Source organism: Triticum urartu, chromosome 1A, assembly GCF_056163025.1.
Source record: "Triticum urartu cultivar PI428250 chromosome 1A, HENAU_Tu73, whole genome shotgun sequence".
Lineage (NCBI taxonomy): Eukaryota > Viridiplantae > Streptophyta > Magnoliopsida > Poales > Poaceae > Triticum > Triticum urartu.
This window is the reverse complement of record NC_141873.1, coordinates 470,800,778-470,825,390: the sequence shown is the minus strand read 5'-3', so window position 1 is coordinate 470,825,390 and position 24,613 is coordinate 470,800,778. Positions and strand designations below refer to the sequence as shown.

The 24,613-nt window shown below is 45.5% G+C and overlaps 2 protein-coding genes across 3 annotated transcripts; both read left to right on the top strand.

The window, feature by feature from the left end:
• The first annotated feature begins 2,719 nt into the window (after nucleotides 1–2,719).
• Nucleotides 2,720–6,228, top strand: LOC125519869 (actin-7). Of its 2 annotated transcripts, none has more exons than XM_048684648.1 (5): nucleotides 2,720–2,875; nucleotides 3,855–3,936; nucleotides 4,024–4,417; nucleotides 4,495–5,108; nucleotides 5,948–6,228. In XM_048684648.1, exons 2-5 carry the CDS (start codon nucleotides 3,880–3,882, stop codon nucleotides 6,011–6,013), a joined length of 1,131 nt encoding a protein of 376 aa, XP_048540605.1. In that variant the 5' UTR covers nucleotides 2,720–2,875; nucleotides 3,855–3,879; the 3' UTR covers nucleotides 6,014–6,228. The 2 variants fall into 2 exon arrangements, with proteins under 2 accessions (XP_048540605.1, XP_048540612.1); XM_048684655.2 differs by lacking the exon at nucleotides 2,720–2,875 and adding an exon at nucleotides 2,939–2,959.
• A 6,368-nt stretch (nucleotides 6,229–12,596) lies between these two features.
• On the top strand, nucleotides 12,597–13,282 carry LOC125519860 (histone H3.2). Its single transcript, XM_048684640.2, has one exon. The coding sequence runs from the start codon at nucleotides 12,683–12,685 to the stop codon at nucleotides 13,091–13,093; it is 411 nt and encodes a 136-aa protein (XP_048540597.1). The 5' UTR covers nucleotides 12,597–12,682; the 3' UTR covers nucleotides 13,094–13,282.
• Nucleotides 13,283–24,613: the final 11,331 nt, after the last annotated feature.

The window sequence follows — 24,613 nt, the reverse complement described above, 5'->3', positions numbered from 1 at the left end:
GAAACTCAACCATCTTTGATCAACGAGCTAGTCAAGTAGAGGCATACTAGTGACACTATGTTTCTCTATGTATTCACACATGTATTATGTTTCCTGTTAATACAATTCTAGCATGAATAATAAACATTTATCATGATATGAGGAAATAAATAATAACTTTATTATTGCCTCTAGGGCATATTTCCTTCAGATCGGCCACCTGCAGGCCGTTCTCCGAGGGTGGTGTTTTTCGAAAGGGGCGAATCAGGAGGGCGCAAATCCCACCCACAATTCCCAATATGTGGATCTGGGAGAGGAATTGAATGATACTGCCACTAATCCCCTGAAGCCGGCTGAAAACTTTGAGGTGGAGGAGTGTCCTGAAGATAGTATGGTTAGAAAAAAGTCGGATCTCTTGGGTGGTGAAACAGAAGATAAGGGGAAAAGCGTCGCCAATGAGAAGACCGCGCCGCTACGGCCGGCCTACATCTCACCACTGGAAGTGAAGAAACCAAGGAGGTTAGCATCACCGAATAAAAAAGAAAACTTGGCAACATCATCGGCCTCATGAGGGGATGACCGCCTGGCTTAATGGCTATCTTATGTTGGAGCTGCGAGATAATACGAGGGACTATGCGCCGACGATGCCCTGTCTGTGGAGATTCAGGTCGCAAAGCACTGTGCTGGCAGAAAAAATGTGCTTTGATGGTGCTTATGGAGTTGCAAGAAGTGGCAGGAGTGGAGATTTATGTATCTACTGAAATAACCCAATCCAGGCGAGCCTATGGAATTTTTCCAAGTATGATATTGATATGTTACGGGGGAACAGGGGAAGGAACCGTGGCATGTCACCCATTGCAATGGTATAGAGAGGCTAACAAGTACTCCCTCCGTCCGGAAATACTTGTCGGAGGAATGAATGTATCTAGATGTATTTTAGTTTTAGATACATCCATTTTTATCTATTTCTCCGACGAGTAATTCTGGACGGAGGGAGTATGATTGTGGTCTTTCGATGGTTCAGAGACCTCGATCTAACTTTATCATGTTTTGGATGATTTCTACTCACGTGAACTTTTATGATATATCTGAGTTATTTTTGCAGAAAGAAATATATTTATTCATCCAATTGAGCAATTATTTTGTTGAGTAAAATCCCATCGACATAGCTGTGACTCGAAAAAAAAAGAAGCATAGCTGCGTATCAGAAACGGAAATGGCTTTGTGCCTGCCGAAGCTCTCCGTGTGCGTTGAGCAGAAAATGTATGCGGGCGACGGCTGGGATGTGCAGTCCGCCGGGCGAAGGCCGAAGGCGCCGTCCAGAACCTACATGTCGATCTCGCATTTCGCTGGCGCCGACGTGGACGTGCCTACTTTAGGCACCGAAAGTTTTCTTGGGCTACTTGGACAGGCCAAGGTCGGAGCCCTTTCAAAACTCCAGATTTTGGTTTTCTCTCGTTCCGGGTACTACCAGCCGAAACCGCGCATCATCATCCACCGTCAAGTGCGACTTTTTGTGACTCCATGTCCCATCAGGCTCCACGCAGGACGGCAGGAGCACACGTGCAATGTGCGCATTGTTTTCTTCTCCGAGAAAAACAAGTCGACGCTCATCCGGCCACCCCTATATCTCGGTGCATTGCCGCTGTTTTTCCGCAACACACCTTCTCTTTGCAGGTAAATTACTCACACCTGAGGATGCTATTCTTTCTAAGACCCCAAATACTCCTCAGAAGAAGAACAAAAACTCACACTTGAGAAACCACTGACAGGAGCACATTTTTTGCAATCCATGGATGACGGTGAATAACATGCTGCCTCTTTTTATCTTTCAAGCAGATGCTAAATGTGTTGCCACTGCTTGAAAGAAAATGACGAACATGCGTGGAAAAGAGAAGAAAGTCGTTGACAAGCAAAATAAAGCGTGCAATTCAAGAAGAAGGGACACAAGGTGAGGTGCAATATAGAAAGCTGGTGCACGTCTGACTCGGATTTTCCCATGGTATGGAGGTAGGTGGCACACCTCCTAACGCGTATCTTTTGATGTAAATCTTGTGACTATTTACTTCCTCCGTTTTTAAATATAAGTTTTTGTAGAGATTTCACTAGGAACCACATACGAATGTATATAAATGCATTTTAAGTATATATTCATTCATTTTGTTCCGTATGTAGTTCATCTAGTGGAATCTCTACAAAAACTTATATTTAAGAACGAAGAGAGTATACACTAAATGTTTTTTTAGATAATCCGGCATCCGCTTGCATTAAAAAATAACATCAAAATTAGAGCTAATGCAAGTTTGGGTACTCATTTCGTACCGAAAAAGGTAAGAAATCGTGTTTGTTTATTCTTTGTTGAACCATATCTCAGTCCAACATACTTTCAAAAAACCCATATCCGGAATGTGCTTCTCACTGCCACACCAGTCGCATGGTTTTCACTCATGTTTTGAACATGGCAATCTAGATGAATACTGCTAGATCTGAAGATTTCTCATGAAAAGAAGACTCAAAAGAATATGTAGCAATTCTTGGCAAACATTTACCATTCCATTTAATTTCCACTAGTTTTTATAGCAAACACAAAAGGGGAAAGATGCGAAATCTCTGGCACAGCTCCACATTATTACGCACACTACGAGGGACCCGGGCGCAAAACCCACAGAGCAGAGCGGAGCCCCAAAACTCGGCCACGGCACCGGGGCCGCTTCCTACGGGCGGCGTGCCTTTTCTAGCATGGACGCGTATAAAGCACCACCCAGGCTCACCCAACGCCTTTACGCCATCCGCCCGCCCGCCGTATTCCTTCCTTCGTCTCGCCGCAGTCCACCTCGCTTCATCCGCCGAGCCCGAGCAGAGCCCTCCAGACGCGCCATCCACGCCCCGCGAACAGGTGACGCCCCCCGTCCGCCCCCTGCTCCTCCCCTCAACCCGTTTGATCTGCGACACAAATCCGTCGAGTTCCACTTCCCCCCAGGTAGATCGCCCCGCTAGCCTCTGCTTCGATCGGTGAACCTTTCGTGGTTTACTCCTGAGTTCCCGAATTTTTCTGTTTCCTGCGCTGTCGGCGAATTTCGCTGCTCGGCGGGTGGGCGATCCCTCACGGAGCATGGGAATTTTCCGGGGCGAGCGGATGATCTGAGGATGCGTTTGTCGCGCGGGCTCCCTGGTGGTGTTGCTGGAGATAATTGCGAACTGTTCATTTTGCTTTTGTGGGGGTTTTCCTTGCCCCCAGATGCTTTTCGTCTTCTAGACGATGTGCGGGTTCTGGTACCGTGCCGTGACAAATTCTTCAGTTAGCACTAGCAAGACACCAAGGCGAATTATACTGTTTTTTAGTGCTTCCATACTTACTTAAACTATGTGTGACCCGTGATGTCACGATAAGTGCGATTCGCTTTAGAAATTGGGATCGGGAAAGACTAAGAGCCCAAGTTTGTCTTACTCTGCGTTATCGATTGGTAATTTGGCCGCGGCACGCCGGCTTCGACTAGCTGCATGTTTGGTGTTTTGCTTGGCTATGCGCCTCCTTAGGAATTAGGCCAGCTAGTGTTGTTATAAATTCTTAATAAAATGGTGTATCGAAGAAAAAATTTCAACCGACCAAAATATTTCTTTAACACGTTATGCTTAAAAAGTTAATGTCATGTTTCTAAATTGATGCTTCGATTGTTGAAAATGTAGTTGCATGTAATCAGATGGTGTTCCTCAATTGCTCTATCCCACCACATGGCAGATACATGTGTGCCTTTGTCACTTTCAGGCGCTCTGAACCGCTGATATTATGGGTTTATTTGCTTTTGTATGGGAGCATTTCTGACGGTTTAGGTGTTTATACAGAAACTTGCTCTTATACCAACGTACCATTGCAGATTTCTGTTACAGGGAACTTGACAAATGGCTGATGAGGATGTTCAACCTATCGTGTGCGACAACGGCACTGGAATGGTCAAGGTTGTTATTCAGCACAAAATCCTTTGAACATAAAAAAAAAACACATGCTCTCCCAAACTAATTGATCACATTCCTAATGTTTGGCAGGCTGGTTTTGCCGGTGATGATGCACCCAGGGCTGTCTTTCCTAGCATTGTAGGAAGGCCACGCCATACCGGTGTCATGGTTGGTATGGGCCAAAAGGATGCCTATGTGGGCGATGAAGCTCAAGCGAAGAGAGGTATCCTGACTTTGAAATACCCCATTGAACATGGCATTGTCAACAACTGGGATGACATGGAGAAAATATGGCATCACACGTTCTACAACGAGCTCCGTGTCGCACCAGAGGATCATCCTGTGTTGCTGACTGAGGCCCCTCTCAACCCCAAGGCCAACAGAGAGAAAATGACCCAGATCATGTTCGAAACCTTCAGTTGCCCAGCAATGTATGTTGCAATCCAGGCCGTTCTGTCCTTGTATGCCAGCGGTCGAACAACTGGTATGTCTGCCGCCTTGTTTGAAACAGTTGCCGCTGAAGTTCACTGCATAGGGTGGTTGACAACGTTTTTCCTGCAGGTATTGTGCTCGACTCTGGTGATGGTGTGAGCCACACTGTTCCAATCTACGAGGGATACACGCTTCCTCATGCTATCCTTCGTTTGGACCTTGCTGGCCGGGACCTCACGGATAATCTAATGAAGATCCTCACAGAAAGAGGGTACTCCCTCACAACAACCGCTGAGCGGGAAATTGTCAGAGACATAAAGGAGAAGCTCGCTTACGTGGCCCTTGATTATGAGCAGGAGCTGGAAACGGCTAGGAGCAGCTCCTCTGTGGAGAAGAGCTATGAGATGCCTGATGGTCAGGTTATAACAATTGGTTCAGAAAGGTTCAGGTGCCCTGAGGTGCTGTTCCAGCCATCTCATGTTGGTATGGAAGTTCCTGGTATACACGAAGCGACATACAATTCCATCATGAAGTGTGATGTTGATATCAGAAAGGATCTGTATGGTAATGTTGTTCTCAGTGGAGGTTCTACCATGTTTCCTGGAATTGCTGATCGCATGAGCAAAGAGATCACGGCCCTTGCTCCTAGCAGTATGAAGGTTAAAGTTATTGCACCACCTGAAAGGAAATACAGTGTCTGGATCGGTGGCTCTATTTTGGCCTCTCTTAGCACTTTCCAGCAGGTTAGTATATTCCCCCCTCTCAAGTGTGGAAGTTGCATATACATTACTCCTATCTTTGCTCAACAATTTTTTATAGCGCTCTTCGGGATAGTTTTTTCTCAGCATGTTTTTCTGACGATTGAGTTAGTATCGCTATTCATGATCCACTTTCAGTTTGGGTTGGCAGGGTATGCATTAACTATTTTAGAGAATTCAATCTGAATATACATTTAATTCATATTTTTAGGAAATTGGCCTATAATATTCTAATTAACATAGATGGTCATATCCTCTGCTTGAACTTTTAGATATTTCTAGTATGCCATTTTACCAGAATATGAAAAAATAGTACTTCCTCTGTTCACAAATATAGTATGTTCTAACTTTTCTCTTAATCGGATGTATATAGACACATTTTAGTGTGTTTGTTCACACATTTTAGTCTGCATATAGTACATATTGAAATATCCAATACATTTTCTTTTCTTCGCCTACGTATAGCGTTGGTCTTATATGACTTTGCTATTTGTCGAAGTGTTTTTTGTGTGCGTGTGTTGGTGTTGGTTGTGTGCGTCCTAGCTATGAACAGGCCGGGTGTGCATGCTCATCTGTTTGTATCGTCTTGATGCTTCATTTTGAGCAAATAAAATTCATCCTTTGTCCAAAGATCTTATATTTGTGAATGGAGGGAGTATCTTCCAAGACATTCTAAAATCTGTAATGTGCTATGATTGCTTTTGCAACCAAAGGATAGGCCAGTAGCTTGGTAGAGGGGAGGCTGTTTAAGAAGTTATTTCTCGGGCTGAATGAGATGCGTTGTTCCGAATCGATTCTTAACATGAATTTGTTTCTAATGGCAGATGTGGATCTCCAAGGCGGAGTACGATGAGTCTGGTCCCGGCATTGTCCACATGAAGTGCTTTTGAAGAGTCGGTGAAGGGGACTTACAAAGGGGACTTGCTGCCAAGAATATATAGTAGTACATGGTACATGGTTAGTGTTCTGTAGAAGATGTGTACCCTCAGGGGAATAAGGGGTACAGGAAAAAAATCAGTATCGGTTCATCTTTTCCGTTTGGCACAATTGCATGGTGCTTGCCTGCTGTATGAAATAATGAAATGGAACGTATGTGTATGCCTAAGCGACATTGTGTGGTACGCCATACTCGTGCCTCTTCGAAGGAGAGTAGTCAAAACCCGGACGCCCTGGTCGAAATCGTAGTGACACTGAAACTCTGCTGCCGGAGAAGGCCTGCTGCCCCCTCGCAGCCAGACTAGACGACTGCCGAGTGCCACAGGGCTACCGGCGGTGGGCGCAGAAGCGGCGGAGGAGTTTCTCGTCGACCGTAGGAGATGCCTTTGGCGAGACGATGCCGGGGTTCATCTCCTCTCTCATGTCGATGCGGCGTACATACTTTGATTTCCTTTTTCCTTTTGAAAAAAGATTTCGGAAACACTAAGGCCTACATATATGCAACTTGCCCACACGCCTGGATCATAGTCCAGTTCAGTTTGCACGAATCTTAACATTTTAAGGCAGTTTTCGTGTGCCACGTAGGACAAGGCCGGTGTGTGGGTGTTGGAGAGGTCGCCCACACGCCCCATAGCACGCGGTTGCCAGCTGCGCTGTGTGGGCGAACTAGTTTCTGCCACACAGCAACCACCTAGTTCACGCGCGTGTGAGCGAACTGCTTTTCGTCCACACGACAGTCGCACGTTATTGGATGACAAATGCAGTTGCGTGTACATGGCAACGAGGTAAACACGCACATGGCAACTATAATTTGTTTGCTAGACGGCAACTGCAGTTGCGCGTACGTGGCAATCAGGTAAACACACATGGCAGCTATGATTAACCACACGTGGCAACTAGGTAAACACACATGGCAATTATTGTTTGACTATATGTGGCAAGTAGTTAATCACACACGACAACTATGATTTGATTGCCCGCGCAACTATCATAAATTAGACATGGCAACTATAGTTAACCAAAACAGAGAGAGTTGACATGCTTTTACAACCATATTTGCCATCCCGGATAACAACATCTGCCATCCTGGATGGCAACTAAATCGTTATCCTGCGGGTATCTATTGTAGCTGCGCCAGGACGTCTGGGCAATTCTACTGTTCGCCCACACACAACCGTGTAGGCTATCCTCTGTCTATGCCACAGTGCCACACAGTGTGTGGGTGAATATCTATTATGCCACACGTATAATGGATATCGACGTCCAAAGATTTTCCTTTTACATCGATCGTCTTCATGTCCTGTTCATTTTCATTGCTCGAATGCGAACACAGTCAGGACGGACTCAGCGACTCGAATGCAAACACAATGAGGACCTCAATGTGTTACATGTATGTATATGTACATGAATGTAGAGGCTGGGGATAATCATCCTTTTTTTAACATAAATGTAATTTGAAGCGTAAACAAGTGATTTTTTACTCTCAAATGCTAACGGGCGTACATGCGTTCACCTCCTAAAGCCAAGGCGCGTAATGCCCTATCCCCACAACAAAAATATGTTGTTTGGGCCTATCAAAAGTTCAGTAGTTTTGTGTTTGTTTCTTTATTTGGTTTCTGACTTCTCCATGCTCAGCCTCCGCTTCCCACTCCACGTTATTCTCCTCGTCATACGTCATGCCTACCCAGAGAAGATCTCGTAGAACTTACTATGGCCCGCATGGTGTTATATTGATAGATGACAAGAGAAGATCTCGTAGGTTACATGATTCAGTGGTCATAGCTAACCGAGAGGGAGAGAAGATTACATGGTTGTTGGGATAAAAGATAGAAAGAGGTTTAAGCTTAAATATCTCCTAACAACTCTAACGTGAGGCTCAAGGCGCACGCTACCGGACTAGGCTGGACTAATATAATGTTGTTTAGCATACTCCTTTAATCTAAACTCCTCAAGTTAAAGATTACGCCTAAATTCCCCGAATGATCTTGTGGGCAAGGCTTTTGTAAAGTCGTCTGCAACTTGATCCTTTGAGTGAACAAATCGAATCTTCAACTCCTTACTAGCAACTCTTTCTCTCACAAAATAATAATCAATTTTAATATACTTAGTTTTACATTAAAAAAAGAGGATTAGCAGAAAGATATGTAGCACCATGGTTGTCACAACAAAGACAAGGGATTTGTGTGTAACATATTCTAAGTTCCTTAAGCATAGATTGAACCCATATATTCTCTGCTATTACATTTGCCAGAGCCTTATATTCAGCCTGAGTACTTGATCTTGACACTTTTGCCTTTTTTTTTTGCACACCATGAAATTAAGATGGGTCCAAAAAAAACTGCAAAACCACCTATTAACCTTCTATCATTCAAGAAACCTGCCCAACCAAAATCAGAGAAAGCACCAACAAGGGTAGATGATGACTCACTGAAGGTTAGTTCAACACTTAGAGTATTCTTCACATATCTTCATACGCGTTTAGCAACAGTCCAATGAGCTGAAGTGGGTGCATGAGGAAACTAACACATTTTATTTATTGCAAAGAAAATTTCAGGTCTGGTGAGTGTCAAGCATTGGAAATCTAGAATGCACCTACCAAACTTATGTTCTTGGTGCCATCTAAGGCTGCAAGAAAAGCTTCAGGCTCCTGAGCTGCTCGAGATCGACCTGTATTTTGACTCAACTCGAGTCTGACTCGAATATAATGAGCTAAGTATGGCCATTTTATGTAGCTTGACTGAGAAACTAGTTGATCTCGAGCCAACATTGACTCACTTCATTTTAGCTCGATAGCCCGATATCACATAATTTTGATATACATTGAAATAAATGGGACAATTTATTACCAAACATGGAAGGAGAAAATTTAGCATGGAGAAAATATATGTTGTGTACGATTTTTCTTTATTTTACCTATTACCAAACATGTAATCTTAACTAAGTGCCAAAAAAGTTTAGCTCCAATATGATATGTGGCCAGCCATGTGTTAAATATCATGCTATTTTGGCCAAAGTTGGAGAGCAGACACACCTTCTTTTTCTTCTCTTGCTAGTTCATCCATGATCTCTTGCTATTAAGTATAGGTCTTTAGTTGAGAGAGCATAAGTTGAATTATATAATGGTTTCTTATGTTGTGTTGTGGTCTACCTTGTTTGAAAATTTGTTTTAAATTATTAAAAAATATCTTATTTAGCTCGGAACTAGCTTGAGATCGACTGGAGATCGTTACAAACTGAGCACAAGCCACTTTCAATAGCCCGGCCTTGAGATTCGATCAATTTGAGCTCACTCAAATTTTAGTATAAGTTGAGCTGAGACTAACCCAGCTCGCCCGAACTCGACTCATTTGCAACACCAGTGCCATCCTCTTGATTCAAGGGTAGACCCTCTACAAGAGACAATTTTTTTGAACTGAATAGTAGTGTTGGTGATGGTTTACAGCCCCGCAATCCAGCCTTGCTCAAAGATCTGTTGCTTTTTTTTGAGAAAGATGAAGACCACCTTCTTTGTTTCTCTTTATCTCAATACAAGGAAGAAGTGCAAGTCTCCTAGATCTTTGAGAGCAAATTATGAGTAAATTTCTTTCAAAAGAGTTGTTACTGCCTCATTTGATGAACTTGTGACAACAACGTCATCAACATAAATAAGCACAAAGATAATGGAGTTTGACTTATTGTAAATGAACAATGATGTATTCGATTTGAAGGGAATAAAATCAAGTGTTTGCAACTTTTAGCTCGAACGAGAGTACCATGCTATTGGAGCTTTGCTTTGGTGCATATAGAGACTTATCAAGCATGCATATGTGAAATGGTTTATTTTTATCCTCAAACCCATGGGTTGCTGCATATACGCTTCCTCTTCTAGAACACCATGAAGAAATGCATTCTGCACATCTGCCTGTTTGAGACTCCATATCTTCTGGACACAACAATAGATAGAACAAGATGAATGGTGGCAACTTTAACAACAGGACCAAAAGTATCCTCATAATCTAATCCATACCTCTGCTTAAACCCCTTTGCAAGAAGTTTAGCTTTATAATGATCTATTGTATCATTTGACCTTCACTTTATTCTAAACACCCACTTGCAAACAATCACATTTTTACCTAGGTGTGAAGGAACTACATGCCACGTGTGTTTTTTCTAAAGAGCATGAAACTCTTCATCCATAGCCTTCTTCCGCTTCGGATCAGCAAGAGCCTCATGAATAGAGTGTGGTTCTCCCATGGACCAATGGAAACAACTAAACCACATTTAGTTTTATAGTTTACTGGTTGAATATTCCAGCTTGGAGGCGTGTACGGGGCGGTGTAGGCGCGTGCACAGAAGATTCAGGGGCTGCTGCATCGTGTTGTGCAGAAGATACAACCCGTCCTGAGGAACAATCCCACCCGAGTCTGCTAGATCGTTTATGGCTGGAGAAACCAATGGAGACGACATAAAATGCCATAGAAGATCTGGGCAAATTGGCGGGATCGGCTCAGATCCCACGTCGGGCCTGCGTGGCACGGTTGTAGTGGAGCGCGTGGCCTGCCTGGTGTTAACCCGTGGGACCGGCGCGTATCGCGTGGTCAATTGGTCCCCTGGCGCTGATCGACATGCGTCGCCCACGGAGGCCTGCTTTATTTGCAAAAATTATTACCCTTGAAAAAAATTTGCAAAAAATATTGGGCATGCACCGCATACCCTTGCATTATCCTAGCTCCACCACTGCCGTTGTGACACCTAACGCTGCAATCGCCCACGCGATCTCGGGTGTGGGCCAACCCATCAAGGGTTATAAAGCGTTCCCCTCGTGTGGTTTTGCTAAGTTTCTAGGAGCTTCCCACTCAGTTTTGGGAAGCTTGGGAAAGTATCTAGTGCTCCCAGGCTTGGGGTGCTCCCGTTGCTCCAAATGTCCGAAAAACATTTAAAAAATGTTCAAAAAATTCTGAAAAAATGTAGCACATTGACGGAACATCGATGTCTCTTGTCACAAAATTTCAAATCAAAATTCGAAACATATCTCGAGATACAAAAATGACAAATTTTTGTACATAACATAAGTTGGGCTTTAGTTTTGGCCCATTATCACATTGATGTCAAATTTGTCATTTTTGTATCTCGAGCAATATTTCCAATTTTGATTTGAAATTTTGTGACAAGAGACATCGATGTTCCGTCGATGTTCTACATTTTTTTCAGAATTTTTTGAACATTTTAAAAAATGTTTTTCGCATCGGAGCACCGGGAGCACCCTAGGCCTGGGAGCGCTAGATACTTTCCCTGGGAAGCTTCTATGCCGCTTTATTTTTCATGCTCTTTTTCTATTGTTTTGTTTGCCTTTTTTGTCTTTTTTATTTCTAATTCACATATTTTTGAAGTCCGTGAATATATTTGTAATTTTATGTTTTTAAAAATAAATGTACACTTTTAATTTCGTGATTAAAAAAATTGTATCCATTTTTTAAAATTTGTGAACATTCCTCAAATTTGCAAAACTTTTTTTAAATAGCGATCATTTTTGAACTCACAAACATTTTAAAATTTCATGATTTTTTGATTTTGAACATTTTTTTGAATCCATAAGCATTGTTCAAATTCGCAATTTTTTGAATTTGTGGTTGTTTTTGTATTCATGAATATTATTCAAATCCACAAACATTTTCAAGATCGTGTACATTTATCGAATTCATGAACATTTTTCAAAGTCACGATCATTTTTTTTATTTCATGAAAAATTTCAAATACCTAAACATTTTTTGCATTTCACGAACATTTTTTGAATTCAAGAACGTGTTCAATTTCATGAACTTTTAAAATTCACATTTTTCGTATATTTGTTAATATCCGTTGATTTTGTGATTGGTTTCTCAGAATACAGTTTAAAAAAAACAAAAAAAATCTCTCAATCCTAACAGACTCGAGCGATGCTCGCTACTGGCCGGTCGGCCTATGTAGAGTTGTGTGTTCGCCTACCCGAGCAACACAAAAGTTGGTATCGCTTGAAGCGGAGCATATCACCTCCCCTCATGTGATGGCACACGACATCATCAATCCTCCATGGCAACTCAACCCTGCAGTTCTTGCCGCTGCTACAATTGAAACGCTAGCCGTATTGTGTGGGGAAGAGAAGGAATGCCTTTTTTTTACCACGTGACACATGTGGTAATCAATTCAAACTATTCAAAAAAAGGGTTCATTTTGTAAAAAAGGAAACACATCAACGCCCTGCAGTGATAAGCTTAAAATTGCTCAAGGAGAAGAACGCATGTCTCGATCCCTGGCACGCCAAGGCCCAAGCAGAGGGCCAGACGGTCACAGCCCACTCGCAACCGCAACCAATCAGGGCGCAGGAACCACCACGCCGCGGATCGCCCCCCACGATCCGCGTGCCTCGCCCGAGGCCACATCCCCACCGTCCACTCGTACCAAATCCAACGCTCCAAACCCACCTCGCTTCCCAAAACCAGCACCCACCCGCCCCCGAAACCCAAAATTTCCGCAGCCTCGCGCCCACCCGCCGCCTATTAAAATCCACCCGACTCCCCGTCGTCCTCCTCACTCCAATCCCATCCTCCATTCCCAGATCCCCCAAGAGCTCCCTCTCCCCCACCCACGAAGCGCCTCCCGTCCCGATGGCCCGCACGAAGCAGACGGCGAGGAAGTCCACCGGCGGCAAGGCGCCGCGGAAGCAGCTGGCGACCAAGGCGGCGCGCAAGTCCGCCCCGGCCACCGGCGGCGTGAAGAAGCCCCACCGCTTCCGCCCCGGCACCGTCGCGCTCCGCGAGATCCGCAAGTACCAGAAGAGCACCGAGCTGCTCATCCGCAAGCTGCCCTTCCAGCGCCTGGTGCGGGAGATCGCGCAGGACTTCAAGACCGACCTCCGCTTCCAGAGCTCCGCCGTCTCCGCGCTGCAGGAGGCCGCCGAGGCCTACCTCGTCGGGCTCTTCGAGGACACCAACCTCTGCGCCATCCACGCCAAGCGCGTCACCATCATGCCCAAGGACATCCAGCTCGCCCGCCGCATCCGTGGCGAGAGGGCCTAGAGCGCCTCGAGCTTCGTCGGAGGTGTAGAGGGTGTTAGGTTCTGAACCTGTGTTGCGTGGTGGAAATCTGGCGTTGTGGTAGTAGGATTCTCTCTGTTCGTGCCATGGTGGCCGTGTTATGTTCTTGTGCTGTGCCTGATGTAACCATCTTGTTACCATCAGCAATGAAAGTTGGCTATCTGTTCTTAATTGTTTGCTCTGTGCAACTGATTGTTTGCCGACGTGATCTTGCCTCAAATTTGGATTACTGTTACTATTTTGGATTGTCAACTGAAAGCAGTAAACCAATTGCAGCTTTCTGAATCTTAACATTTTGTTACTCCTGAAAAGCAAGGCCTGAAACTCTGAATATGCTTTTGCCATTCAATCTGAGTAGACCATAACTTCCTTTTTCCCGATCGGAAACTGGAGTGTAATTGAATGTTCTGATCAATGGTTAAGCTAGTCTGTGATGATAATCCTCAAGCCTGGCCAACCTGTCAAACATTTTTCCTGAATGTCTTGCCAGCAGTGGGTATGTCATTCTCTGAACTCTGAGATGTCTGATGGATTGCTGCTACTCGTCACTGGTTCACTGTACTCGTCATTCTGAGCAGGACTACGGGAGTAATGGCTCGATAATACAGAGACACTAAGTCGAATTAGGTACCATGTGTATGAGTGGGAAAACTAACAGCCATTCTAAGCACTCCACCGGAAAGAATCCATCCAAACCTATATATGTGTATCATCATTTTCTTAAAATAAATAAACGGCATGCAGTACAAGCCTACATACACAAACTAATTGTAACTATTTCTTTTCTAACATACACATATATCTGTGTCATTTTGTTTTCCAGGCAGTCATGTATTCGGTGTGAAATCCCCTCAATCTTTTGTTATCCAGGCAGTCAAAACTAGTTCAGTCTGCACACTTGTACATGCATTTCTTTTAACTGAACTTGTAAAAGCATCAGATCTATTTTATTCCGAGTCTCTTCTCAAACAAATATTACATGGTAATAGTTTGATGCCGCCGCTGTAGGAACCTGAGCATGCGGTGATGTTTGCGGCTAGTTTAAAGTTTACATTGATTCAAAGAAGTTTCTTTCATACTTTATGCAGTATTTACTTGCATTGTTATTTTTATGGTTTTCTTGAAGGTGTAAACCGCACCGGGGGTGGGGGGTGGGGTGAGGCTCCCCATCTGAATATATCACAAAAAGTATTTATTTTTTATGTTTGTATGCAGTTGAGGAAAATAACTCCGCCTATGTTGTCTCAACATAGCCGGTCCCAACGTAAAAACTCAGCCACTCTTATAGAGATGAAACCCAAAAGATTTTCGTTGGGGCGTAACCCTCTCAGCGACGCGCTACATCGGAACCCGGGTGTGGTGGAAAATGGGTAAGGGCCGGGCCGTCACCCCCAAGGTGGCGCGCTGTATCTTGATCCGGATACAGTGGCAAGTGAGTGAGGATCGGGTCGTCGCATCCTTAGTGGCGCGCTACATCGGCGCCCGGATGTAGTGGAAAATGGGCAAGGGTCTTCACATTTGACTCGACGAGTGCGAAGGGTAAGGAAGCTAGCCGAGCCTAGGAGGATTCGCTTAGGTAGCTGGAACGTAGGGTCTCTGACAGGGAAGCTTCGGGAGCTAGTTGATGCAACGGTGAGGAGAGGTGTTGATATCCTTTGCGTCCAAGAAACCAAATGGAGAGGACAGAAGGCGAAGGAGGTGGAGGATACCGGCTTCAAACTGTGGTACACAGGGACGGCTGCAAACAGAAATGGCGTAGGCATCTTTATCAATAAGAGCCTCAAGTATGGAGTGGTAGACGTCAAGGGACGTGGGGACCGGTTATCCTGGTCAAGCTGGTAGTTGAGGACTTGGTTCTCAATGTTATCAGCGCGTATGCCCCGCAAGTAGGCCACATTGAGAACACCAAGAGGGAGTTCTGGGAAGGCCTGGAAGACATGGTTAGGAGTGTACCGATTGGTGAGCTCTTCATAGGAGGAGACCTCAATGGCCACGTGGGTACATCTAACACAGGTTTTGAAGGGGCGCACGGGGGCTTTGGCTATGGCATCAGGAATCAAGAAGGAGAAGATGTCTTAAGCTTTGCTCTAGCCTACAACATGATTGTAACTAACACCCTCTTTAGAAAGAGAGAATCACATCTGGTGACTTTTAGTAGTGGCCAACACTCTAGCCAGATTGATTTCATCCTCTCGAGAAGAGAAGATAGGCGTGCGTGCCTAGACTGTAAGGTGATACCTGGAGAGAGTGTTGTACCCCAGCATAAGCTGGTGGTTGCTGACTTCCGCTTTCGGATTCGTGTCCAGCGGGATAAGCGTGCCAAAGTCGCTAGAACGAAGTGGTGGAAGCTCAAGGGGGAGGTATCTCTAGCGTTCAAGGAGAGGGTCATTAAGGAGGGCCCTTGGGAGGAAGGAGGAGATGCGAACAATGTGTGGACGAAGATGGCGACTTGCATTCGTAAGGTGGCCTCGGAGGAGCTTGGAGTGTCCAGGGGAAGGAGAAGCGAAGATAAGGATACCTGGTGGTGGAATGATGATGTCCAGAAGGCGATTAAAGAGAATAAAGATTGCTTCAAACGCCTATACCTGGATAGGAATGCAGACAACATAGAGAAGTACAAGATGGTGAAGAAGGCCGCAAAGCGAGCTGTTGGTGAAGCAAGGGGTAGGGCATATGAGGACCTCTACCAACGGTTAGGCACGAAGGAAGGTGAAAGGGACATCTATAAGATGGCCAAGATCCGAGAGAGGAAGACGAGGGATATTGGCCAAGTCAAATGCATCAAGGACGGAGCAGGCCAACTCTTGGTGAAGGACGAGGAGATTAAGCATAGATGGCGGGAGTACTTCGACAAGCTGTTCAATGGGGAGAATGAGAGTTCTACCATTGAACTGGACGACTCCTTTGATGAGACCAGCATGCGTTTTGTGCGGCGAATCCAGGAGTCTGAGGTCAAGGAGGCTTTAAAAAGGATGAAAGGAGGCAAGGCGATGGGCCCTGATTGTATCCCCATTGAGGTGTGGAAAGGTCTCGGGGACATAGCGATAGTATGGCTAACCAAGCTTTTCAACCTCATTTTTCGGGCAAACAAGATGCCAGAAGAATGGAGACGGAGTATATTAGTACCAATCTTCAAGAACAAGGGGGATGTTCAGAGTTGTACTAATTACCGTGGAATTAAGCTGATGAGCCATACAATGAAGCTATGGAAGAGAGTCATTGAGCACCGCTTAAGAAGAATGACAAGCGTGACCAAAAATTAGTTTGGTTTCATGCCTGGGAGGTCGACCATGAAAGCCATTTTCTTGGTACGACAACTTATGGAGAGATATAGGGAGCAAAAGAAGGACTTGTATATGGTGTTCATTGACTTGGAGAAGGCCTATGATAAGATACCGCGGAATGTCATGTGGTGGGCCTTGGAGAAACACAAAGTCCCAGCAAAGTACATTACCCTCATCAAGGACATGTACGATAATGTTGTGACAAGTGTTCGAACAAGTGATGTCAACACTGATGACTTCCCGATTAAGATAGGACTGCATCAGGGGTCAGCTTTGAGCCCTTATCTTTTTGCATTGGTGATGGATGAGGTCACAAGGGATATACAAGGAGATATCCCATGGTGTATGCTCTTTGCGGATGATGTGGTGCTAGTTGACGATAGTCGGACGGGGGTAAATAGGAAGTTAGAGTTATGGAGACAAACCTTGGAATCGAAAGGGTTTAGGATTAGTAGAACTAAAACCGAGTACATGATGTGCGGTTTCAGTACTACTAGGTGTGAGGAGGAGGTTAGCCTTGATGGCCAGGTGGTACCTCATAAGGACACCTTTCGGTATTTGGGGTCAATGCTGCAGGAGGATGGGGGTATTGATGAAGATGTGAACCATCGAATCAAAGCCGAATGGATGAAGTGGCGCCAAGCTTCTGGCATTCTCTGTGACAAGAGAGTGCCACAAAAGTTAAAAGGCAAGTTCTACAGGACGGCGGTTCGACCCGCAATGTTGTATGATGCTGAGTGTTGGCCGACTAAAAGGCGACATGTTCAACAGTTAGGTGTGGCGGAGATGCGTATGTTGAGATGGATGTGTGGCCACACGAGGAAGGATCGAGTCCGGAATGATGATATACGAGATAGAGTTGGGGTAGCACCAATTGAAGAGAAGCTTGTCCAACATCGTCTGAGATGGTTTGGGCATATTCAGCGCAGGCCTCCAGAAGCTCCAGTGCATAGTGGACGTCTAAAGCGTGCGGAGAATGTCAAGAGAGGGCGGGGTAGACCAAATTTGACATGGGAGAAGTCCGTTAAGAGAGACCTGAAGGATTGGAGTATCACCAAAGAGCTAGCTATGGACAGGGGTGCGTGGAAGCTTGCTATCTATGTGCTAGAGCCATGAGTTGGTTGCGAGATCTTATGGGTTTCACCTCTAGCCTACCCCAACTTATTTGGGACTAAAGGCTTTGTTGTTGTTGTTGTATGCAGTTGAGGAAAATGAAAGGAGGAAGAGGATAAGGACTATGTTGGCAGAACCTTTTAATGCAGTTCTTGTTGTGGCGACAACATATATCATTAGGGAGAGGAGACCAAGGAAGATAAGTCGTTTTAGTGATGACAAGGACAGGCATAAGATTAGGAGCTATGTGCTGAAAAATATATGTGATGGGTCTTGAAGTAACATGCTATGACGAGCCGCGTTTAACTGAATGAACATTCTGTATGTGGGAGGTGTGGGCTGCATGACAGTGTGCATATTACATTTGAAGAAAACTTATTCTGTATGTGCATTGTGTGAACCATGGATATCTTATTTATGCATGAGCACATGATGAATGGCGGACCTTGTTAACACTCTAACAATGTTCATGCACTTGCTGAAGACCATTTATATATGAGGGTTCTTATTAGCACATCAAAAGGGTCCACTGGCTTTTGCAATAGTTTGTCACATTATTTAGGATTTTTATGTGTTCCAAACATGTAAAATATGCATATATTCTAGTAAATGAAATTAGATAGATCATAAACAAGGAGAAGATTTCTGCTAAGTAGTACAGAAACTATGTATTAAGTGGGATGAAGAATCACGTGTAAGTAGAAGAAAGAGGCGACATGACATTGGAACTGTATCTGTGTGTTCAAATCTGAAAAGAAAGGGATCATGTGCATCCAAACAGGTCGTGGTTGGCAATCTTCAGTTATTTGATATTTCTTGCAAGCAATTGCAACAGTCGGCCAAACAACAACATTGGAACCGTACCAAGTTCAAAATTTCAACCCCGGAGATGAACTGGAATTTGGCACTCGAGTTCTGCAGCCCAATTCAATTCCTGCAACCAAATAGAGCCTCAGATTTTCTGCAAACATTTGTTGCTGAAAGTTGATCATGATATGGTTGATGATGTCCGTTTCAAAAAAAAGATATGGTTGATGATGGCCACCCCTACATAGCCGCTGTTGCATCATGTATGGTTTTTTTTTGAAATCTGCATCATGTATGGTTGAGGCTGACGAGCGATGGCTACTGGACCTGGAGCGCCTAGGAAAACAGCCTGTGACATCAGCTCAAGTTGTGCCGTTCGCTTGTTCTTGCCCCCAAGGCTTATCTGTTATCTACTTTAATGCCACTTCTTTGTGAAGCTGCATTAGTCAACTGAATGCAACATGCTTGACAGGGATGCTTGAGCCTTTTTCTTCTTCTTCTTCTTCTTTATTATTACTGTCTACATGTAAACAGATTTGGAGCACATGATCAGGTCGAGTCGAACATAGGATAGGAGTAGTACGAACGATGTCTGGGAGGAAATTATATTACTCCCTCCATTCCCTTATACAAGGCCACTATCAAAAATACATTTTGCATCAATACAAGGCCACTAACAGAATCGAGGCAAAATGACATGATGTAGATGGATAAACTCAAGCAATATGATATAAACCCCATCTTTTTATCCTCGATGGCAACAATACAATACGTGCCTTGCTGCCGGTGCTGTCACTGGGAAAGGACACCGCAAGATTGAACCCAAAGCTAAGCACTTCTCCCATTGCAAGAAAGATCAATCTAGTAGGCCAAACCAAACTGATAATTCGAAGAGACTTGCAAAGATAACCAATCATACATAAAAGATTTCAGAGAAGAATGAAATATTGTTCATAGATAAACTTGATCATAAACCCACAATTCATCGGATCTTGACAAACAAACCGCAAAAAGAGTTACATCGAATAGATCTCCAAGAAGATCGAGGAGAACATTATATTGAGATCCAAAGAGAGAGAAGAAGCCATCTAGCTAATAACTATGGACCCGAAGGTCTGTGTTAAACTACTCACACATCATCGGAGAGGCTATGGTGTTGATGTAGAAGCCCTCCGTGATCGATTCCCCCTCCGGCGGAGCTCCGGAAAAGGACCCAAGATGGAATCTCTTGGGTACAGAAGGTTGCGGCGGTGGAAATAGGGTTTCGTGGCACTCCTCGATGTTTTCGGGGTATATGGATATATATATAGGAGGAAGAAGTAGGTCGGTGGAGCTGCGAGGGGCCCACGAGGGTGGGGGAGCACCCAGGGGGGGGGGGGTAGGCGTGCCCTCCTGCCTCGTGGCCGCCTCGCTTCTTTCTTGGCGTCTACTCTAAGTCCCCTGAATCACGTTTGTTCCAAAAATAACTCTCCTAAAGGTTTCATTCCGTTTGGATTCCGTTTGATATTCCTTTTCTGCGAAACACTGAAATAGGCAAAAAAAACAACAACAATTTGCACTGGGCCTTGGGTTAGTAGGTTAGTCCCAAAAATAATATAAAAGTGTATAATAAAGCCCATTAAACATCCAAAACAGATAATATAATATCATGGAACAATAAAAAATTATAGATACGTTGGAGACGTATCACTAATCTAGTCAAGCAAGTTAGGGAATAGCAGTAGGTGAGGGAGTCCTGGACTAAGGGGTCCTCGGGCGTCCGGCCTGTTGGACATGGGCCGAACTATTGGGCCATGAAGATACACGATAGAAGACTTTCTCCCGTGTCTGGATAGGACTCTCCTTTGCGTGGATGGCAAGCTAGACGGCCGGATGTACTATTTCCTTTCTATGTAACCGACTTTGTACAACCCCAGTCCCCTCTGGTGTCTATATAAACCGGAGGGTTTATTTCATAGGGACAATCATAATCAGATAGGCTAGACTTCTAGGGTTTTAGCCATTACGATCTCGTGGTAGATCAACTCTTGTAACCCCCATACTCATCAATATTAATCTAGCAGGACGTAGGGTTTTACCTCCATCGAGAGGGCCCGAACCTGGGTAAACATTGTGTTCCCTGTCTCCTGTTACCATTAACCTCAGACGCACAGTTCGAGACCCCCTACCCGAGATCCGCCGGTTTTGACACCGACATTGGTGCTTTCATTGAGAGTTCTGCTGTGTCGTCATCAGGAGGTTCGATGGCCCCGGTTTATATCCGGTTTGAACTGGGGGCTGACGACGGAGAATTCCGCTTCCCACCCCACCCACTTAATAGCCACTGTCGAAGACTTAACCGACATGCTCGATTATGGCTTCGAAGACATCGACGGTATGGACGATGATGCTAGAGAGGATCAGGCCGAAAACCCACTGTTCACCGGACGATGGATGACCACCTCCTCATACGATGTATACATGGTAGATGCACCAAAAGAGAATAGTGGCGATGACAAGGAAGATCCAGTTGAGGATAAATCTCCTGAGATACAACCAAAACGCCGGCGTCAGCAGCGCCGCTCTAAATCACGCCGCAGCAAAGACAGCAACACCAGCACAGGAGAAGATAACACTCTGGACGGTGGCAAAGACAATGAAGACCCCGTTGAGGCAACTTTCGAACAAGATGAACGGGAAGATGGGCAAGTCAGCCCTGATGAACTGGCCGCGCACGAAGACTCATAGGACATCAATTATCTTCCACTCTCCGAGGATGAGGTGAGCCTCGGCAACGAGGATTTTATCGTTCCTGAGGAACCTCTTGAGCAGGAGCGCTTCAAGCGCCAGCTAATAGTCACTGCAAGGAGCCTGAAAAGAAGCAGCAACAACTTCAAACTGATCAAGATCTGCTCAATGACAGATGGACTAGCGTCCTGGAAGCCGAGGAGTACGGCCTCAAGCGACCACTCAAAAGTTACCTGAAGCACAAATTACTACCTCAATTCGATAACGAGGCATTGGAGCCCGCGCCATCAGTGCACAATGCGGCCGACCGACCACCACGTGGTCAGGACAAAGCGGCAACCCAAGCCGAACACCAGCCCGTACCACCTCGCCATAAAGACAGAGACAAAACTGCTCAGGGATAAACATATGATCTCCGGCAGGGCCTAAAGAATAAAGCAGGTCCGGCCAGATCAATCTATGGATCACGGGGGCATGCCCCGACACGCGACGACGGCTATCGAGCTGAGCATGGCAAGCATAATTACGCCCGAGCCAAATATCACAGACGGACTCCATCCGAAATATGTCGTTACCTAGCCCGATATAGAGGCGCCGCACACCCCCTCTGCTTCACTGATTAAGTAATGGAACATGAATTCCCAGAAGGGTTCAAACCCATGAATATTGAATCATATGATGGAACCACAGATCCCGCAGTATGGATTGAAGACTTTATCCTCCATATTCACATGGCGCGCGGCGATGATCTTCATGCCATCAAATACCTCCCCTTAAAACTCAAGGGGCCAACCCGACACTAGCTGAACAACCTGCCTGAAAACTCCATTGGCAGCTGGGAGGACTTGGAAGAAGCCTTCCTTGACAACTTCCAAGGTACATATGTTCGACCTCTAGATGCCGACGACTTAAGTCACATAATCCAACAGCCCGGAGAGTCAGCCAGGAAATTCTGGACTAGATTCTTAACCAAAAAGAACTAGATCGTCGACTATCCGGACGCCGAAGCCCTAGCGGCATTTAAACATAGCATCCGGGACAAACGGCTCGCCCGACACCTCGGCCAAGAAAAGCCGAAGTCCATGGCAGCCCCCACGGCACCCATGACCCGCTTTTGCGCGGGCGAAGATAGCTGGCTAGCCCGTAGTAATAACAATACAAGCGAACCTGGCACTTCGAAAGCCAGAAATAGCAACGACAAGCCCCGACGCAACATACATAATCGTTGAAGCAACGGTGATAATACCGATGACACGTCGGTCAACGCCGGATTCAGTGGCTCCAAGTCCGGTCAACGGAAGAAGCCATGTATAAGAAGTAATCAGGGCCCTTCCAACCTAGACTGCATACTCGATCGCCCATGTCAGATCCATGGCACCCCTGATAAACCAGCCAATCATACCCACAGGAGTTGTTGGGTCTTCAAACAGGCCGACAAGTTAAATGCCGAAGACAAGGAGAAGGGGTCGTAAAGCGAGAACAACGATGAAGAGCCCCGTCCACCGAACACAGGGGGACAGAAGAAGTTTCCCCCTCAAATCAAAACGGTGAACATGATATATGCCACCCATATCCCCAAGAGGGAGCGCAAACGCGCACTCAGGGACGTCTATGCGATAGAGCCAGTCGCCCCAAAATTCAACCCATGGTCGTCATGCCCGATCACTTTCGATCGTAGGGATCATCCGACCAGTATCCGTCATGGCGGGTCAGCCGCACCGGTCCTCGACCCAATAATTGATGGATTTCACCTCACACGACTCCTCATGGACAGTGGCAGCAGCCTCAACCTGCTTTACCAGGATACAGTGCGCAAAATGGGCATCGATCCATCAAGGATCAAGCCCACCAACACTACCTTTAAAGGAGTTATACCAGGTGTAGAGGCCCACTGCTCGGGCTCAATCACATTGGAGGTCGTCTTCGGATCTCCGGACAAGCGAGGAGTTAATCTTTGATATCGTCCCCTTCTGCAGTGGCTATCACGCACTGCTCGGACGAACTGCGTTTGCCCGATTCAATGCGGTGCAGCACTATGCTTATCTCAAGCTCAAGATGCCCAGACCACACAGTGTCATAACAATCAATGGAAATACGGAGCGCTCCCTCCGTACCGAGGAGCACACCGCTGCCCTGGCAGCAGAAGTACATAGCGGCCTCTGCAAGAAGAACCTTAATTCGGCAGCCATACTCCCGGACACTGTCAAACGAGTCCGGACTACCATGCGCCAGGACAACCCAGCTCGTCAAGAGCTCGACTAGCAATTCGGCCTCCGTCCCAGACCACACCAAGTGGCAGCGTTCACGCCGCGCGTACATAACTACGCACTCAAAATACCATGGGCATAGACGGAGGCATAACTAGATTGTGATCCATAATAAGGCTCGACCTCCCCTGGACACACATACTTTCACTTTTTCTTTTTTCCTCTTCAGGTTTCCTTTCCGTAGGCCCCTCTCGCCGGCCTCATAATCGGTCCTTTCGAAGGACGGACACACCAAGGTGGCAAGTAGCACAGACGTGCGGGGGAATCTCTAGATGTCCTTCTTGGCGATCACTCTACCTATTTTCAGGACCCGTACGCAGCTCCTCCTTGGTCTCGGCATGTTAAATGGACACTGTTTCTTCTCGCACTTTTTGTTCAAGTATGCTCTGACGTATTAATTAAAATTATAATGGAAAAAGTTTGCGGCCCAACATATGTGGCACTAGCTTCTTCTTTATTTTTATTTTCGCTATTTTAATTTGCATCAGTACACCTTGGTATGCCATAATCTGCCAGGGGCCTTATTGCGCCCCACACTATGGCAACAAGTCCGAACACTTTTACAGTATAGTTCGGTACCGCGAATTTAGCATTATATGCATTGGCTCCGAATCATGTCTTTGGTCAATAGTTCGGTTGCCCAGCTCCTGTGCTTACTACCTTACGTTCCGCTATATCGGCTAGGCTAGTAAAGGGAGAACTACTGTGATTGTGTCCTGGTTTATCCGGATGAGCACCTCAGTAGAGAAAGCCGAAAACTGACTGTCATGATGCGGCGTGAGCCGGTCAGCTCTTCGGAGGTTTCAAATCTTTAGCAATTTTACCCGCATCATGCGACGAATCGGTTCTTATCCGATCAGGTGTTTACAACACCCTAGTCTGGATACTAGTGGCTGCGCCTATATTTTCATTGTCAAACTCCTATGGCTAAGTGAGGGTAATAAAGCCACATAGTCTGATTGCTTGGTTCGTTGCGCTAAACATCTCCTTTACGGACCAAACTCTTGGATAAAGAGTGTTTAGATTCATCCTGAACACCCCCGTACTACCTACGTGGGGGCCGAAGCCGACGACTGGCCAACTCTCAGATTTGATGAAACAGCCGCACAAGAGGTAAAATTTTAAATAAACAAAACAGCAAAGCATTATATCACATATCAAGCCTTGTTTTAATCATACATGACATGATTAGATGAATGTATTCATTCAAAAATAATGTCCTTAGCACATAGCTCCGCCACAATGCGGGATCCCTTCAGAACATCTTGAAAATAACGCTCGGGCGTGCGGTGCTCCTTGCCCGT